Below are 21,029 nucleotides of genomic sequence, written 5' to 3'. Positions count from 1 at the left end.
ACTCTCTGCCTAACACAGGAGTTAGGCAATCTGATCAATGCTCAAAAGCCTGAGATGACTCCGACTCAGAGTATTCTCTATTTGGGAATGACTGTGGACTCTTGGGTTTTTCAGGCTTTTCTCTCCCCCAAAAGAGTCGAGTCATGTCTCCTAACTCTTGTTACAAGAGTTTCTCAGTCTCTCAATCTACTCAGCTCTTCAGTGGATGAGCCTTCTGGGCACTTTGGCTTCGGTGGAACAGTTTGTGAAGTTGGGCAGGCTCCACATGAGGCCCCTGCAATTCTTCCTGAACCCCACCCTAGAATTCTTTTCTGATGCTTCAGACATAGGTTGGGGAGCTCTGCTTAGCTCTGTATTCAAGCATAGAGGCCTAAACCTATCCGTGAATCAGGATATTAGCGATCTCATCAAGTCTTTTGAGACTCCTAAAACAGAGAATCCCGGTGCAGTCTCCTGGAACTTGGTCGTCATTTTAAAGTGACTCTCGAGCAACTACATAATTAGAGCCTTCCCTCCTTCCCCACAGATGGACATCAGGGCTAAAACGAATTGAAATTTCTTGCAGAGTTGTACCTGTCAGACCCGATAGTGGGCAGGACCTTGTCACCTACACTAGCGATGGTGGTGCCACTGCAAAATTTAAATTTTTGGACTGCTGTGATAAGAAGCTAGTAGCTATGTAATTGCTTGGTAAGTATATATAAAACTTTTTTTATCATTAAAACGTCATTTTCAGGTTTCATAAGCACTCTTCTCTGGTGGCTGCCTAGATTAACTAGTCATCAGGTAGGCCACCTGTTGAACTCCTTTCCTGGGCTCCTGGACAACTATTGCTGGAAATTGTGTAAAGATTCATGGGCAATGTTTAACCTGGAAGTACATTTCCTTCCCTACCTGAAACCCCAGGAAGGGGCAGAAAGGAATGGCATAGTGACTTGCCAGTATTCATCTTTCAGACATACGGAGATGGCCCAGGTCCCTTGCAGAATAAGCAAACATACTTGGGCAACAGTAGTCATCTGGAAATTGTGGCAAACAATGTTTGTTCAAACTTGACATGTCGAGGATCACCCTTCATTTTGGGGAATCCTTCTTAGGGACACTGAAGAGACATGCTTTAAGAGGGCTTTCTGCACATATTCTTCCAAGAAGGGGTCTGGTTTTTGGAAAAACCCCTTTAGAGGGGGAGAATGTGAGACCATTTCCACCCTGGCCCATTGAAGATAATATTGTGACTCCAAGGGGGGGGACTTCCACTGCATGTGATGCTGAAGAAGACGATGTCTAACCATGCAAGTCCTTTTGGGCTTCACCTCTTTCCCTGCCTTTAATAGGCTGTCCAGGAGTTGGTTTTCCTTTTCCCTGTAGGAGCATCTTTGTCAACTTCAAAAGTGGTGCTGCTGCTGCTGTTGTCATCTCTTCTGTTGTTGAAGGGATCCTTTAGGAGTGACTAGAGGCTTAAGTCATACTGAGCTTTCTTTGCTTAGGAAGAGGAAACTCTCGGGTGTATAGTTTCCCAGGTTCTAGTTTCCCAAGAAGAGCATGTATTATGCAATTCTGTTGGCAGGCTCATTCAGTGAGTTAAGCAACAATACCCTTGAAAAAGCTCCCGACAGAAGGAGGAAGAATATAATATGGTGGTTACATTGGGGCGCGACATGTTGGAGCCCACCAATGCTTCCTTTTGTGCCTTAATGCTACACTTCTTAAAATCACTGTGCTGCCCATCGGGTTTGTGTAAGCGTTTTTGGGTACAGCAATGAACATTGTTCTGGAAGATTGTGGATGCTTTCTAATAGCTACTTCCAGCACAGTAGTAGAAGTTATAATACTGAGAAGATAGGGCTTAGAATGAAATTTGGTCATGGCTATCCCATCTGAGATTTTTCTCAAACAGATACCAAATTGCTGGGTATCCACATCCAAAGGAAGGTTTTCCTCCTAAAATGAAGGATGTGTGTTGCCTATTCCTTTGTAGAGTTATCAGATTCTGGGACGGTGAAGACAAATGGCTTTATTTCTGCTATTAACTCTTGCTTCCCAGTCACCACAAAATTCTGAAAATCTGCCTTCACATGACTGATTGTTTTAAAAGTGAAGAGACATACGGCTAGAGCCACCTGGAGAGGGAATTGGTTCTCATAAAATTGTTGTACTGCTATATTTTCCACTAAACTGGGAAAAGGTTTCTTCTATGGCTTTTACTGTTATATTCACAGGCAAGTTAACTGTCTTCTTTGGCAGTTTCTGAATTCCTATTGAAGGAGGGACCAGGTGCCATTCATTATTTGGAAAAGCTGCTCTGTCCCAAAATTGTATAAATTCAACCTCATTCATAGTTTCCCTGTCATTATAAGCACCCAGTAGCATCCTTGAATTGTTTGAACTTCTGTTATCCCATGAGCTCCCAGTAGCACCCGTCGGCTGGCACCCACTTCCACCTGTCTGCTCAGCTCCAACTCCTGCTACACGCTTGGCACCAATTCTCTCTCATCAAGTCTCTTCATTTGCAGACAAGGAGTTAGACCCTTCTGCAGAACCAGTTCAGCACCAGCTGAATAGTATTTTAGATCTTTTTTAAGAAACATGTTCCATCGAAGACTCCCTGAGACCCTTCGGCTTTGCACTTGTCATCGGAAGAAGAGGAGCTAGTGCAAGATTCTTCTCCGTCGGCATATGTTGCCCTCCTGAAGATTGGCTCAGCGTTATCTACTGCACAGACTCAAACAGCCAGGAGGTATGGTTTCACCAAAACCTCCCCAAGCTCTTTTGCCTCTCATTATGGCATGGGAACTCATATCCTGAACAGTTAGGTAGCTGTATTCTAACCTTCCCTATTTAGTTAGGAAATTGTCGAGTTTTTGGGAGCATGAAGGTACCTGTGTTGTATTAGGTGAGAGCCTTCATTTACTGTCGTTACTCTGCTGGCTTAGGCACAAGGCCTTGTCTCCCACTTGCATCGGAGTGTTAGTGGTATCCCTAGCAAGGAACCTCCAGCCTTGTTCAGAGGTCTTGCTACCTAATGAATTAGTCCTCGTTTGGCGGCAGTACCAGCAGATGGATGCTAATCATTAGGTAAGTAGCGTCTTATTCCTGGTGAAATTTTATGGTTTTCTTGGGGTTAATATATTTGCCCTCACACCTTTCCTGGCTCCTTTGCTCAATGCAGGAATCAGCCATCATAATACAGAGGTAAGATTCATTATTTTTTAAATACTTATCTCTCTGTTATATATCACCCACCCCCACCTGTCCACTCATGCGGACAGAAGTAGAAACTGAATGGAAAACTATAGACACTCAAACACCCAAAAGGAATGGTCCTATTAATTTTTTACTTACTTTTCACACACTGTCGTCCTCCCACCTGACTCGGGAAATACAGCTATGATAACAGTACCCCATAGATTATATGATTACCACCACCTCTGTTTTGTGTAAGGTGAATCGAGATGAAAGTCTTACCTTCAATATACTGCCAAATGTTGAAGGAGAGAACCCATCAGTAGCACTCCAAATCACAGAAGATCCTGCTGTCGATCTTGGACTGATTGGGTTCCAGGTGAAAGGTGATTACTTTTTGCTCAGATTTTTCTCCCTTCAATAGAGATTCTTTCTAGGGCTTCTGGCTTTCCTCAGCGTTTTCAACTTGAGCCTCTTCTGAAGGCTATTAAGCAGCCATGCACCTGACCTGTGCCTGACTGCCCTTATACCTCTTTTGCATTCCGATCAGTCTTTGAGTTCTATTGCTTTTCAGTTCCTCCTGCACCTGTTCAAATCTCTCCTTTACCTTCCTCTTATCTTTATCTTTCAATTTATCTTTTGTCTTTCTTATGTCTATTATCATGATAATACTCTTGTGATGTATTCACACTTCTAAGCATCCTAGGGAAGCCTGATCTCCTGTTGAGTCTCACTTTCCTATGTGCAAGCCATTCCTTCTTTTCCAGTTTGCTTTTTTTCTTATGTTCTAATTCCTATCAACTTCATCTTCTTTTACCATTTCTTCTAAATTTCTTCTCCAACTACTTTGTTCCCTTGTTTCATCTGGATAAGGACAGACAGCACAGTAATACCTGGTTAAAGGGGATAGACAGCTTAGTAATACCTGGATAAAAGGGACAGTCACCACAGTAATACTTGGATAAAAGGGACAGACAGCACAGTAATACCTGGTTAAAGGTGTCAGGCAGCACAGTAATACCTGGATAAAAGGGACAGAGTACAGTAATACCTGGTTAAAGGGGACAGGCAGTACAGTAATATCTGGTTAAAGGGGATGGACAGCATAGCAATACCTGGATAAAAGGGGCAGACAGCGAAGTAATACCTGGTTAAATAGGGGCAGTCACCACAGTAATTTCTGGATAAAAGGGACAGTCATCACAGTAATACCTGGATAAAAGAGACAGATAGTTCAATAATTCCTGGATAAAAGAGACAGTCACCACATTAATACTTGTTAGTTCACCCATGACTTCGAAGGCTAGATGTTTGTATGAAAAAAGTGGAACTGTCACTCAGACCACCAACACAAATCCCTCCTTTTCTCCCTTCTTCCTCCCCTCCTCTTCCCCCTCCCCCTCCCTCTTTCCTTCCCCTCCCCCTCCTTTTTCCCTCCCCCTAAACGTAGACTTCATTCAGAGTTTTCGCAGGCAGCGCTGGGTTGGTCAGCTAGTATATATTATATATATATATATGTGTGTGTGTATGTATATATATATATATATATATATATATATATATATATATATATATATATATATATATATATATATATATATATATATATATATATATATATATATATATATATATATATATATATATATATATATATATATATATATAGTGTGTGGCAAATGCAAATTACAGTTATTCGGCTAAATAACGACAAAACACTGCTTGACTGTAATCAACGTCTGTAAGGCTTCTGCGTCGGTTCATCCTCACCTGCTTCAGACTCCTCTCAAGTAAATCAAAAGACTCAAACCAAATGTTTCACAAGAAAACTTGCTTTTTGAGCTTTCTGCTGCGGAGTAAATGAGGATGGTGTTTCAGACTTGGGCAGATGTAACTTGAAGTAGTTCAGTGGAAATGTTTACAAATGTTCGCCGCTTCAGAACTAACTCCAGCCAACGCAGTTTACAGAGATTTCCGTTTACTTATTTCCAGACTGCAAATGCTGAAATCGACCAAACTGTTAAAGTAAGGCGGGCATCGCTATCAGTTTAATGTATTTTAGCAGTTTTATTTTCAAATCTTTCTTAGAAAATATCTTTTATATACATTTGTGAATGTTGCAAAAGACCGCGGGGAAAGGACAGTGGTTGTATAGCCTCCAGATTGTCAAGAACATTTATAAGTCAGTTAAAAACGTGTGAAGCACGTAGTTTATTTATGCATAAGTCAGAGTGAGCGTGAATTTAGGGACAATTATTTATCACAATTTTGTAATTTTTTCCCCTTGTCGAGAATGTCCACAAATGTGGATTTTGCTATTTTATTTCTTATTATGTTTTAATCAAATGGTGATCCTCGTTTTATTAAGGGCTAAGGTAACTGCGGTGAGTGTGTGAGTATTAAATGCCGCGGAAAAACTCTTGCACAGCCTACGGCAAAAGATGCCAAGCAACCTCACCACATTTCTCGAGGTAGAAAGTTGACGGCGTTGCCAAAAGGTCGTAAAGTATCTATGATGGCCAAGTTTAACAAACGAAAAACGAAACTACTAAGAGCTAATGAAACCGCGAGAGACGGCATGGCAATTATCTTTTTTTTTTTTTTTTTCGATGAAGAGAAATCATCTCCAAGGTTTCTGACCAGCGGTATCGAGAACAGGGTGAAGAAGTGTGTTGACAATAGGCAATGGATCCTAAACCGAGATCCTAGAAAAACCAGATCGATGTGGAAACCTCGATAAGTAGAATTGATTAGACCACTTGAACGTTTCGGCCTGTTATGTGGATGGTAAGATGCCCGAGTCATTTTTTGGAATCTATCGAATTAAAATTTTGGTATTATTAATGAGAATTAGTGTAAGTAAATAAATTTGGAAGACCAGAACTAAAACCGGGAAATCTGTAGGACCGTTAGGCTTCTGTAAGACGAGGAAAAGATTGAGAGTAGAGAAACCTTTGCTTCCAAATGTTTGTCTTCAGTTTTTTCGCTCAAACTTCAGGACGGACGACTTATGTGTTCCTCACCGCTGTTATGTGCCTTCAAAAAGCCAAAATCTAGACGGGAATCTGATCTGGCTCGGCCTGGTCCCTTGAGCACTAGAAGCAAGTGGAAAATAAATAACAGAGTAATTGTGTGCCGCTTGCGGTATTGCTGCTTGATTGTGATCTTCAGCAAGGATTTTAGGGCGAAATTACTAGCGTAAGTAATTTACAATTAATCAGTCAACTTGCTTTAAGCGTTGTACTGTGTAGGTGCCAGTTTCACCTGCTTGTTCTTGCGTAAGATTCTTTAGCAGAATTGAAAAACCCACTCTACACCTTTACATGCTACTCATCAGTAGCAATCACTCTCTCCTACTTGAAATAAAAATCCTCATTTCAGACGACGTATTTGCGACTCGTGTTATGTGAAATAACTAATTTGATTATTTGGTAACATTAGCGAAAATTTTAATTATTTCATATACTGACTGATTGATTGTAAATTACTCACGCTAGTAATTTCGTCCCAGAATCCTTGCTGAAGACCATATTCAAGCAGTAACGCCGAAAATGGCGCAATTCCTCTGTTACTTATTTTGCATTTTCTTCTAGTGCTCGAGGGACCGGGCCGAGCCAGGTCAGATTCCTGTCTAGCTTTTGTGTGAACGATTATCAAGAGTGACCTTCCACTTTTGGCTTTTTGAAGACACACAACGGCAGTGAGGAACACTTAAGTCGTCCGTCCCGAAGTTTTGAGCGAAGGATTGAAGGCAAACATTTGGAAGCAACGGTTTCTATACTTATACTTTCTATCTTATGCTCGTCTTGCCGAAGCCTAACTGGTCCTGAAGATTTCACAGTTTTAGCTCCGGTCTCCCAGATTGGTTTATTTATGATATTTCTAGGAATACCAAAATTTTATTAATAAAATATACTCCAAAAAATACTCAAACTCAAAGACATCTTCCCATCCATATAACAGGTAAAAATTATTATATATACAGTATATATATATATATATATATATATATATATATATATATATATATATACTGTATATATATATATATATATATATATATATATATATATATATATATATATAGTGTGTGTATACATACATACATATAAATATATATACATTGTATGTATGTATATTTGTACATGCATTTAACATATACATTATTATACACACGTTTACATATATATTTATATATTACATATATATATGTAATATATTTTAAATATATATTATATATATATATATATATATATATATATATATATATATATATATATCACATATGTACATTTATATATATATATATATATATATATATATATATATATATATATATATAATATATATATTATATATATATACACATATGTACATTTATATTTATGTATAATATATATATATATATATATATATATAATTATATATATATATATATATATATATATATATATATATATATATATATATATATATATATATATATATATATATGAATGTCTTTTACTGTAATACTACAGTATAATATGAAGATAAAAAGGCCCATTAAACACTATTTGAACGTTGCAACCATATATTTCAGGGCACGTTCAAATAGTGTTTTATAGGCCTTTTTATCTTCATATATATATATATATATATATATATATATATATATATATATATATATATATATATATATATATTTCTATACTGTATACACATAAATACATACATATATGAATTTTTATCACATCACCGTGATAAATATATATTGTACTCGTATGTATGTATGTATATAATCATTGAACTGAAAGCAGGATTGCAACGAGCGCTCTCGTGTTCTCTCGACACTTCAAGGTCAAGTGATACAGAGAAAGCGTTAAGTTGTTACAGTCAAATCTGTGGTGGCAGTACATGAACATTAAACTTGTTTACAACTCATTGTCAAAAAACATCATTCACAAGTGGCTCGTCCGATACGTAGGCCCCTGGCCTGAAAATCGACATAATTTTTCTTCTTTCCGTATTCAACACGATTCAGCAGTTTCGTTCTACGACAGAACGTGATTTCTTGCAGTTTTTCAGATGGTAGCGTGGTATATTTATTCATGTTCTTCAACTGCTGACTGTGTGCCGTCTCTAAATTTATTTTTCAATCGTACATCGAAATCCTTGTATTTTCGTTTCACATAATTTTTTTATTAAATTCCTTACACGGGATCTCAATTGTATAAGCTCTCATGTCGAGGCGAGTTTGTTTATGTTCTCCAGTGCGCAAGTCTTGAAAACAGCCGTGACATTAACTGGTTTCAGCAGTCCGGGGATGGACACCATTTGTTACGAGATGGCAGAACAAAAAGGTTTTTATATCAAAACCATCTCTAGGTACAGTTTGAGTAAATAATTAAATGTATAAAATATTAAAGAGTCTAGGCATGTGAGGTTTGGTGTAGTGCTATTATTCACAAAGGAGTCTTTTGATGATCTCTTAGAAATTTAATCGAATATCTTGGAGAGCAGACTAGATATGTCATATTTCAATGATACTTCAATAGAATTTATTAAAATATGGCGTAAGAATGTAAGTGTGAATTCAACGGAAAATTTATTATGGAAATTTTGTAATGGCTATGGGTATCCCATTATTTCCAGTGTTAAGCTCTTTATAAAGATAAATTTTGAAAACAATATTAAACAAAATCATTCCACACAAAGTAATACAATTCAGTTACGTTCACAAAGTAATATACGTATTTTACCACGGAACGAAAATGGAAATATTTCTTTCGGTAAATTAAATGAGTCCCATCAATAAAATTCACAATGGAAGTGGAAAATGGTCTAATGTAGTAATGGTTTTAGATACAGTGTTTACAGAAAACCTTCCAAAATTGCTACCTATGTACATTTTGATTCTGGCCAAAGCTATAAGGTTTTGAGTGCCATGTATATGTGCCCCTGGGTATATTGATGATGAAATAGATGCAACTGGAATATACAGGCAAGAAATTAGAATATTGCGAACGGAAAAAAGGACTCTTGTACTATTAAATTACGATAATTTCAAAGATATTCCGTATAACATTAAGAACAATAATTAAAAAAATAAGCCCTTATAAAGAACTCTCCATACAATACTGAAAACTGGATATATTAAATTCCGTGTAAGTCATGTGACAGTTTTTTATTAGTCCACTAGAAAATCTTTGGAAAAACAAGATAGAACAGTATTTTAAAAAATGTGTAAGATACGCACAGAGGAAACGTGCAATTCTCGTTCATGGTACTAAAAACAATTTTGCTTATCAATCGCACAGGGGTTAAGAAAACAGTTTTTTTCAATTGTGAGGACAAAAAGGTCGAACTGGGTATTAACTGATTTATTTATGTTGTTTTAGATTTAGCTGGCCTTGTGCCAGCACGGGCTCTTGCTCCTAGAGCAGCCCCTAACGATTTATTTGTTGTTATTTTAGATTGAGCTGGCCTTGTGCCAGCACGGGCTCTTGCTCCTAGAGCAGCCCGTAATGATTTATTTGTTGTTGTTGTTTTAGATTTAGCTGGCCTTGTGCCAGCACGGGCTCTTGCTTCTAGAGCAGCCCGTAATGATTTATTTACCTGGGCTCAGGTATACATGATTTATTTACCTGGGCTCAGGTATACATGGCAGAGTGCGGACGGAATCGTAGTGCCCGACCTCCGATTGCCGTGACCAGCACTCTGAGCAATTTGTGTTTGTTGACAGTCAAACAAATAGCAATTTTAAGAGACATAACATACATACAATGATAAAATATATATCAGCGGAAAGGCCTGGAAATTCTACATATGAATATTTACACGAGATTCTTAACATGTTAATAAGTGTGATGCATGAACGTGATTGATGCGAAATGAAGAGACGCCTGACGTCTTTACAAGTACTCCCCCCACCCCCCAACGACAATTATTATGAAATAATGATTGGAAGACTTCTTGAAAATCAGTCACGGAACCTCTTTGGGAGCAAGCTCTTGATACCTGCAGACGCGGAGCTGCTTCGACTGCTGAATTGTACGGGCGGTTTTGCCGAGCGGATGACTTCATTAGTGCGTCCCATGGGACGTCCTCGACCATGTTTCGGGATGCTGATGGGTTCATCCGAGGCCTTGTTTTGTGGAGGAATTCTGGGACGCCTGTCGACAGAAACCCAGTCTTCCCGCCTGTGGACATTGTAGAACTGGAAAAGCTAGCAGTATAAAATTACTTTGGCCTTTTTTTCTTTTTGATTTTTGTAAAGTTATTACTTGAATTCGCATCAGAGAGTGGTAAGGAAATTAATCAAAATAAGCAATAGCCTAATTGCCATCTCAGTAAGCCGTCGACTTAGGTAAGAGACATGTAGTATAACCAAATTGAATGGCTTCTGATAAGGTAAAACTAGACTGGCAACCCATTCAAGATAATTCTTCACTAAAGTTAAGATAGCATTCGTGAATAACTGACTCCCGATCTTACGATGGCATTGGTATAAAAAAAGTCACTGAAGGAATTCGGTGGTGAGGAAGCCGGGGGAAGGAGACACTAATAGATTGGAAAAGGAATATTTCGGCACCATTTTTTGTAAGAAAATATTACCGCCGTTCCACAAGAAGCTGAAAACCCACCTGTACAATATAGGACTAAAGGCTAAAGTGAGTTTTTCTGTATACCAGAGTAGTGAAAAGGGATTTACTCAATATGGAAGAGTGAATACGACCACCGTCAGACGAATCCTAATGAAAACCAGAACTGAGAAATTAATCTTTAACATTAGTGTTGAGGCGCGCGTCTATGAGGTATAAACTTGGACTCTCCCTTATATGGTTAGAACGGTCGTCGCCTGCTTATTAAGAAGGGCAAACGACCAAAAAAAAAAAAAACCATTTCTCCAGAGGAGGATGATCTCAAGACAAGCTTTGCAGAAAAAATTACAAGACGTAGAGAGAGGCTTAACAGGAAAAAGGGTGACCAGTTTTCTTTTTGCAGGGATGGGTTTCCCAGTCGTGAAGAACTTGTCCCACCGGTGATTTGACCTTAGATCGGCTTTCTTCCGAGGCGAAAAAGGCTGCATTGGTCCGTCCCATCTCCTGGCAAGAAAAAGCGTTATACCTGCAGGTAACCTACTGACATTGTTCAGTTCTGTCGGGCATGCTCGCGCCTGCCCTAGATACAACCGGCTACTTTCTCTCTCTCTCTCTCTCTCTCTCTCTCTCTCTCTCTCTCTCTCTCTCTCTCTCTCTCTCTCTCAACTTGAATGAATCTTTTGCGAGCGTTTTCCTTGACTGTTTTCCAAGAGAGTCTCTGTCTTTAGTCCCGAAAATGAGAAGGGTTCTTTGTCATATTGAACCGATACTTTAAATCTTCGGTCTCCTCGCCGAGCGATGTTAACAAAGTTAGCGTCCAACACAACAACAGGTTTGGGCGCATTCATCCAAGTCCTGGGTTTCCCCAGTGGTATCGGAGGACAGAGTCGAAATATTCACCGAACCTTCGTGTACTGGGCGTAGACACCTAGACGGAAGAAAGCAACATGAATCTATTTAGGGTTGATTGTTTGTTTGGCATCGCGACATTTCTGATCATCGGCGCCATCCGGTCAGGGGCTTAGGTGGTAATTCTAGGTCAACGCGATGGTACTCGTGTCATACCAAAGTGAATTCATAGTTATTTAAAGGAAACGAGTATATATATATATATATATATATATATATATATATATATATATATATATATATATATATATATATATATATATATATATATATATATATATATATATATATATTTCAACAACGGATTTTTTACTTCTTATAACCTGACTGCAGCTTTCTCCTGACCTGTCGTAAAAGGTTTCGCAAAGAATTTGGCGCCAAGTCTCAGCCCATGTCCACATTACATTTGTAAGCAGCCACGGCAGTAAATAAGTAAATTTAAAGCGTTCAAGAAGTAAACGAACTTACTGTAATATCTCGACTGACGTACCTTACTGGCCTCAGAGATTGTTGGATTGTTGCTTTAACCTTTTTCTTTAGAATTCTCCCACTCCCCTTCTAACCTGGGATAAGAAACAAATAAGCCTTATTTATAAACTACTAGCAGAAATTTATTATTATTATTATTATTATTATTATTATTATTATTATTATTATTATTATTATTATTATTATTATTATTATTATTATTATTATTATTATTATTATTATTATTATTATTATTATTATTGTATTTAAAAGTAGGGTCGTTCGTCGAAACGCAAAAACTAAGAATAGACTACTGTGATAGGATATAAACTGAATACTACAGAACGCTCTTGGAGCTAATAACCAAATATAGCATCTAAATTGAAGTTAAATCATTCATAGAATTTTCCACTTTTAAGGTCTGCAGAAGAACTGTCACAGCTGGCTAACTGCTGATAGGTGTTTATATTTAAGACGAAAACATGCGAGATTCGCTGAACGGTTGATTTCAGGTCACACTTTACCACCTCCTTTTGCTCAGATTTGTGAAAAGGATGTTGTACCTTATTTCTATCGTTGCAGCCGTCATGAAGGTGAAGGTATGGGGTCTGGTCATCTATACGCAGACCCAAAGTTAAGCTTCACTCTTGAGGTCAATCTATGTTGTATCTGTTCGCGCGAGCTTCGTGCAGCTTCATCAAATAGATTTTTAGGGTAGAATAGACTTTTAATATAATTTTTCCACGTAAGATGGTGATCTAGACTAGACTGCTACTGGTAACGAAAGGAAATCTTGCTTTCTATATATTTTTTCTAAACAAAATTTGAAATATAAAAATATGTCGGCTCTTAACGAGGGGTTACAAAGTGCAATGAAGTGCACAGGAATTTTTGCCAGAGTAAGTCACAGCTCCTGTTTTCCTAAAACAGATCATTTCATGCAAAATGCCAAGCCATCAAGGGAGGAAGGAGACATATTAGACATTCTGGAAAGGAAATAAATAAATCGCGTCCTAACGTACGGATGCTTTTCAGGCGTAATGGCACATTCATCGTTCCAGAATTTTATAGGGTCTTCCTGGTAACTCATCAAGTTGATCTGCACATTTCAGGATGTTTCGATCCCTTTATGGTTGCTGGAGATATTTCCAAGTTTAATGTTGATTTGTTAAATGTTTTAATCTTAAATCATTTTATCGTTTTCCATTTCAAGACTTGAATGCTTTTTATTATTTACCTTATGTTGAACCGAACCCTCACCAGCTAATCTTTAAAAGATCCGTGATGCTTTGTTCAAATTTTCAAGTTCTTGTAGAAACTTTTTTTTTTTTTTTCGACAGCCATGGCCAAGTTTCCAAGAATAATCTTGTTTTTTTCCTTTAAATATACGCTTAAGTTATGTTCTTATCATAAAGTTCAATGAACTTCCCGCTCGAGTTAGGGCTGATTTCCTCCGTAAGGAGGTAGTACCGTCAGTGCACCTCATGTAGTGCACTGTAGGCATTACTTAAGGTTCCTTGCGGCTTGCCTTCGGCCCCTAGCTGCAACCCCTTTCTTTCCTTTTACTGTACCTCCTTTCATATTCACTTTCTTCCATCTTACTCTCGTAGATGTGTTTAAGAATAAGCTCGACAAATATCTGAGATGCATCCCAGACCATCCGGTATATTTTTATAAGTTATCCTGGGTTATTTGTCACTGAAACTTGCTTCTCATTCTAGATGCATTAATAATTCTAGACAACCTGCTGCATACTGCATGGGTGGGGTAGATCCACGTGTTTTCCCACTGATAGATAAGACACTGCCTAGGATACCTTGTCTCAACCTTGGTAAAATCGTATTTGCTTGCGTTTAAAACTATATAAGGATTCGTCCAAAGTCCTACTGGCTGGCCTTCCAGTAGCTGTAGGTTGTTATGGTTTCTGACTGCGACCACTTCTTACCCATTTTCTATTTTCCTTCTTGTGTTTCTCAAAGCTGCCGAGATCGTCTTTATTCCCTTGAATATTTGTACCTTATTCTAGCTGCTTGCTTCCTAACGGCCAGTATATGAAGAGGAAAAGGACAGTGAATGTAACTCCAAGCTAGTTCTGATTGATTATGGAGGTACCGTTGACATAAACATCCATAAGGCTCTTTCATACAACTTTTGTAACTAGTGTTATGAACTATGTGCTTTACCTCATTCATTCGAGAAAGAGAGACTTGTCATTTCCGAGGAGGAGAAACCTATCACCATCGTTTTACAGTTTCTCGTGCTAAAATGGACGATTTTGATTTAGTTGTTTTACCCTCTGACATTATCCTTTGTGTAAAAAGGTGGATTTTTTTAATAGCAATGTAAAATACAGTTTGTTTTAAAGTTTGTTAACACCATGAGCGAGATTATGAGAGCTGATTTTCCCATTCCATCCTGTAAAACACAAGTAATTATATTACAGCAAAATTGTTTGCAATTTTATAATTGGCAGTTAAAGAAAGGTAAATAAAAAGTCAAAGAACCACCTTTCATTCCTCCTTCCGGATTAGGACAATTGTAAAAATGTTCTGAAAACTGATCTTGTAATTTCTTCAAAGCAGTTATACAGAAAAACGGGTGAATATCACGTAACCTAAGTTCGAGGAATAAAAGATTGGCAACAAAGACTGACTAACATACAGTTGACCCTGTGCATATATATATATATATATATATATATATATATATATATATATATATATATATATATATATATATATATATATATATATATATATATATATATATATTCTAGTCTATGGTTTTTGTTTGTGCAACATTTGCTCCTAAAGAGTTTAATATCTAACATTTATATACAGTCATAAAACTGCTCTAACAGTCACCAAGACCATCCTCTCTTTCTTAGACTATGACCATGACTTCACTTTTGAAAAAACCCACACCTAGGAAGCTTGAGAGGCGGCAGTGTTGCACTGCTAGAAGAGATGCCGAACTTTTACTCATTTTGCAGACAAATGAGGCCGAGAGTTGTCACTCACCACCAGACAGTTATAGGTATGTGCCTTGACATGATGATTCTGTCCTTCTGGTGCCACATTAAGCAATTCCCCCAGCACTGTGAAATTTCGAGTTGAATTACATGCTGATTTTTGAGGTGAATAAGTGTTAGTTTTGAAACTATCAAAGTGCTTGAAGTGCTGTGTAAGTAAGCGTTGTGAACACTTCAAAAACATGCATTTCAAGCACAGTGCAAGTGTGAGAGTGTGGAGAGGCTTGATTTTGCTTGGTAAAACAACGGGAGAAAAGGCGCCAATAGTTACAAAGACATCAGGAATCGCCCAGTCAATAGTTTCAGTGATCTTTCAGAAGAAGGATGCTTTTTTTCGTTGCTGTGGGTTAGTTATGGAGATAATAGAGAGCTGCTGTTCTTGTGGGTCCAGGATATGAACCAGAGGCAGCTGTTGGAGGCCAGATGGCAATGGGGCATTTATTGCATGGCATGATTGGTACGAGTATTTAAAGAATCAGGCTGATATTGCTCTCTACCAGTGTGGGAAAAGCCGTGAGTAGTGAAGAAGAGGCAACCAAGGAGTTCCAAAAGGTCCCGAAACAACGAAATTCTTGATGGAGGTTACAGCACCAAACAAGTCTTGAGCAATTCTCTTCTGAATGATTATAGAGATCTTCCGCACCCAGAGAGAGAGAGAGAGAGAGAGAGAGGATGCACCAGTTCTCAAAGTGGTGTTCCATCTCGTAGGCACAAATGATGACTGCCATCAACCACATTAGCATGGTTTGTAGCCCTTGAGTGATTCACCAAACGAAATAACATTCTGAGCAGGTTCTTCCGCTTTGCAGACAAAATTCTGAGTCCGTCCTTCCTCTTTGTAGATAATGCCTTAGTCATCCAGAAGCCAGCAGATTTACCAACAGATCATCGCCGTCTTTAAGACCTACTATTAGTGGCATGCAATGAAGAGCTTGGTCTACCTTCTCGATGCCAGCCCAGATAGAACAGTGAAGGGGTACTGGAAGAACTTTGGAATCAAACACAAAGTCGATTTCGTTGATGGTGTCGAGATGATGTCCAGCTTTCTGCACTAGTGTTGCCTAGAGCAAGATATAGCTCGAATGTGTTCACGACCGTACAGGCTTCCTTGCTGCTGAGAACATCTGTAAGAATATTTTGAGGCTATTATTATGAGGTCTGCTTAGCTGTTCAAGAATCAAAGTAAGTTGCAGAATGGCGATTTAGAAGGTGAATGTAGAGTAACATGAGGTTGCCAGAAAGAAAGTGCTGATAACGCTCGGCAATAATGATAAATAGCCTCACTGCATTTTACAGGGAAGGAGGAAGTGGGAAGCTGGCACCGTTGACGTTGCTTGGATAAGATAGATTATGGTGAGTACCTAACATTTTTGTTTGTTTTAATGGTATGCCTAATCTTTTTTTCTTTCAGCATAGAGTATTAAATGGTATTTAGGCCAACTGTTAATAGAGGACAGACTGAATAACTCGTTTTCTTTGGCTTTGAGTGCCAGAATTCGTCAGTTTCCTCCGTTTGTCTCAATTCCTTAGACTTTAATTTTTATTGGAGAGACTGAAAATAATGATGATTCATTCCCAGTTTTCTTTTATATCTTTTCTTTGCCAAAACCGGAGAGCCGTCTGCTGACCATATTCTTCTTGCAAGACAAAGATCTCTAGTTACGCTCTACGACAGAATGACCTTTGATGCTACTCATACGTACAAAATCGTTTTAATGGGAACTATAAGACCTAAATCTTACCTAAAGGTGTCGATGTGGAGTGAATAACCAGTTCAAACAAACTGTACAAACTAACTGTGCTTCTGGTAAAGCCGTCTCTTTCTTCTTCTCTAATTTCGCGCCAGTTACGGCTTGTGCACGCTCTTTGTAAACCTTATTGAGACTACAAAAAACGCACAACCTCTGTTATTCTCTAGTAGTAGCCCGGGTGAGATTTCAGAATATAAAAAAAATGGGAAAAGAACAGCAGTATGAAAAGAAAAAAAAGTTGAGGGGCAGGATGTTAAGGGTATTCGGTTAGGAGAAAGTCGTTTTCAGTCAGACAGCGACTGAGAAAAAGAGAGGTAGTGGGAGGATCGAAGCTCATTTGAGGTGAGAGAGGAGGCGCGTGAGGAGGCTCCCAGCGACTAGCGTCACGGACAGAGCGGTCTCCAGGGGTAACAGTTAACTCCCAGTTTCATCTAATCACTTACAATGTTGCTGCAGGTATTGCCATTGTTTATATTTATTTTTTTTTATTTTTGTTGCTCTGATTTTATGATCTTGAAAGCATTAGTTCTTTTAAACATTAATGGTAAAGTCAGCCTAGCTTATTCTTAGGGTACTTAATAACTGTTGTTCTTCAAGCACCCGATATTTAACATATCCCGCTGACGCCTTCTGGTAGATACACTGTGTGAATACGCTTCATGTTTAGAAGAATGCTATAAATTTAGGTCCGTGGCTATAAGTGTATAAGAAGAGTATGTATTAGGCGAACAGATTTTATGCTTTAACTTTTCAAAGAATAAATAAGGCAGTTTCGACGTCGTCGTTGAGAAAAGCTGTAACGCCAGCTTCATTGTAAAATCAGCCGAGCAACCATTGCAATCAAGACAACTATATGCAGAAGCACGAGCGTCAGGAACCTGTTGTTGTTGGTTCACTCGTATTGAGAATAAAAGTAATCGTTGCTTCACATAACATTTTATACGTTTAATTTTATGTTTTTACTTGGTTTTGCTCGAGATTTTAGGACCAGAAGGGCATAGTTAGCAACTGGAGGTCCATTCCGCAAGTGTTCGCATCTATCCAAACTAGATTTAAATGAGCTCATTGAATATAGTTTTCTTGAGCTTTGTTAAGGATTCTGTAAAGCTGATAAGATATGCCTTTGAATTTTACTCTCGTCATCTGACGTTCATTATTTTGTAAAGATCAATTCGTTCTGGCTCTTGTCATCATTCTCCCAAATGGAAAAATCACCTTATACACACACGCACACTGCATAGAACTGTAGTTTTATTCTATTGTTGACTTTCAGGCATCATTAAACGTACATAAATGTGAGTTGCCAATTTGATGTTCAAGAGATAAATTCAATCGCCACAGTACCATCAGACAAGTCAAATATATACTATAAATATATTTACCATTCCTGAACCCTTAACATTTAGCTTCAGTATATAGAATAACAACATTTGAACAGAATATTGTAAACATACATCCAATAATGTACAGGCGCAGTGTTGCCTGAGATGATAATACGCATTAGCAAAAGCAAGATTATATGTTTGTTATATCTCGTGGATACTGACGGTAGAATTAAAGGCTCAAGATGAACTAACCATTACCCAAATGACATTAAATCAAAAGGTCTCTTAATTAAGTGGCAGGTGATCAAGCCGCCCCTGTCCGTTTCGTAGCCTTTGTGTCATTAATCTTTTGAGATTGGACTCGGTTTATTCACATACAAATTCCAAAGTAACGTACGTTTCAAATCCGCAGAACAAGCCTTCAGCGTCCGATTATTCCGAATGCCGTAAAAACAATCATTTATAAGAATAATTCTAGAAAAAAAAGGCGTGAAATATGAGAAGTTGTTTTGTCATGCATTCTGGAATTAGGCGAGGGTTCAAGGAAAGGGTAGAGAGAAAGCATGATAATGGACAGGGGTTTCTTGGGTTTCGGGTGAGTGACCTACAGGGTCAACACACACACGCACACACTGCCCAGTCTCTCTTCCTGCCTGCAAGGTTTTGAAGGTTGAGGTTGTATACAAAGTCTGTGCCTTTCCTTGCGACAGTCCCGGACTTTCTCCCTGAGCTGCCATGGCAGGTTCACGAATGACGCCGTTAGTTTGTTGGGGATATGTTGAACTTTAAAAGGTGTTTATTGACTCGACGAATCGCTGTCAAGTGTTTGAGCAGAAATCTCTTGCAAACCATCTGTTTCGTTAAGGGATTCCTACATATCTATGGACCTCTTTTCTACATGAAGGGATTCCTGAATATCTATGCACCTCTTTTTTGCATGAAGGCGTTCCTGAATCTCTATTCATCTCTTTTCTTTTTCAAAGGATTCCAGCATATCTGTGCACCTCTTTTATACATGAAGGGATTCCTGCATATCTATGTAGCTTTTTTGCATGAAGGGATTCCTGCATAATCTATGCACCGCTTTTATACATGAAGGGATTCCTGCATATCTATGTAGCTTTTTTGCATGAAGGGATTCCTGCATAATCTATGCACCTCTTTTATACATCAAGGGATTCCTGCATATCTGTGTAGCTTTTTTGCATGAAGGGATTCCTGCATAATCTATGCACCGCTTTTATACATGAAGGGATTCCTGCATATCTATGTAGCTTTTTTGCATGAAGGGATTCCTGCACAATCTATGCACCTCTTTTATACATCAAGGGATTCCTGCATATCTGTGTAGCTTTTTTGCATGAAGGGATTCCTGCATAATCTATGCACCGCTTTTATACATGAAGGATTCCTGCATATCTATGTAGCTTTTTTTGCATGAAGGGATTCCTGCATAATCTATGCACCGCTTTTATACATGAAGGGATTCCTGCATATCTGTGTAGCTTTTTTTGCATGAAGGATTCCTGCATAATCTATGCACCGCTTTTATACATGAAGGGATTCCTGCATATCTATGTAGCTTTTTTGCATGAAGGGATTCCTGCATAATCTATGCACCGCTTTTATACATGAAGGGATTCCTGCATATCTATGTAGTTTTTTTGCATGAAGGGATTCCTGCATAATCTATGCACCTCTTTTATACATCAAGGGATTCCTGCATATCTGTGCAGCTTTTTTTGCGTGAAGGGATTCCTGCATATCTATGCACCTCTTTTATACATGAAGGGATTCCTGCATATCTGTGTAGCTTTTTTGCATGAAGGGATTCCTGCATAATCTATGCACCGCTTTTATACATGAAGGGATTCCTGCATATCTATGTAGCTTTTTTGCATGAAGGGATTCCTGCACAATCTATGCACCTCTTTTATACATCAAGGGATTCCTGCATATCTGTGCAGCTTTTTTTGCGTGAAGGGATTCCTGCATATCTATGTACCTCTTTTATACATGAAGGGATTCCTGCATATCTATGCCCTTCTTTTTTACTTAAAGGGATTCCTGCTTATCTATGCACGCCTCTTTTTTTATATGAAGGGATTCCTGCATAACTATGAACTTCTTTACATGAAGATATTTCTGCGTATGAAGAATTATTATTCAGACTTCCAGTCCTGCAAGCTAACGATACCACACATAAGTCTATGAAATATAATTCTTTTTCTTTAATTGCACGTATTTCGCGCAAGAGACATAATATTCGAATGTTGATTGCGTTCGTCTCTCTCCCCAACCACAGAAAGGGATTTTCCTTATTAAGAGGTCGGGTGTCTTTCCCCGTTCGTACTTTAATCTAAGTCGAGCTGCGCCCCTACCCTTTTTTGGGTGGAAAGCCAGTCAGCCACTCACTCGAAGAATGCGGAAGGCCTGTCTGATCCTTTCTCGAAGCTAACTTGAATCATCGAACCTTTTGGAAGTGGTGACAAAGACTACCCTTTTAATGCATAACATAGTGGTCTTTACACACACACACGCTCACATATATATATGTATGTATATATGTGTGTATATATATGTATATATATATATATATATATATATATATATATATATATATATATATATATATATATATATATATATATATATCTTGCTTAGACTATTCTTGTTTATTGTTATTTGTCGCATGAGCAGGCCATGACTTTTAAACTATAATTACTAGGTTATCATTGGGATAAAAATACATGACTGAATAACAGCCACAGTGCCTAAA

At 38.1% G+C, this 21,029-nt stretch overlaps 1 protein-coding gene across 2 annotated transcripts in view; it reads left to right on the top strand.

The window, feature by feature from the left end:
• Positions 1-21,029, top strand: part of LOC136847653 (uncharacterized) — a 38,046-nt gene that overhangs the window by 7,577 nt on the left and 9,440 nt on the right. The window contains exon 1 of one of the 2 annotated variants that reach the window (XM_067119443.1): positions 17,212-17,381. The exons of the other annotated variant lie outside the window; for it this stretch is intronic. Within the exon in view, the coding sequence (XP_066975544.1) occupies positions 17,370-17,381 (12 nt within the window). The 5' untranslated portion in view covers positions 17,212-17,369. Of the gene's footprint in view, positions 1-17,211; positions 17,382-21,029 lie in introns of those variants that run through there. 2 annotated transcript variants of the gene reach the window in all.

Source organism: Macrobrachium rosenbergii, chromosome 17 (genome assembly GCF_040412425.1).
Source record: "Macrobrachium rosenbergii isolate ZJJX-2024 chromosome 17, ASM4041242v1, whole genome shotgun sequence".
Classification (NCBI taxonomy): Eukaryota; Metazoa; Arthropoda; class Malacostraca; order Decapoda; family Palaemonidae; genus Macrobrachium; species Macrobrachium rosenbergii.
This window is presented reverse-complemented; position numbering and strand designations above follow the sequence as displayed.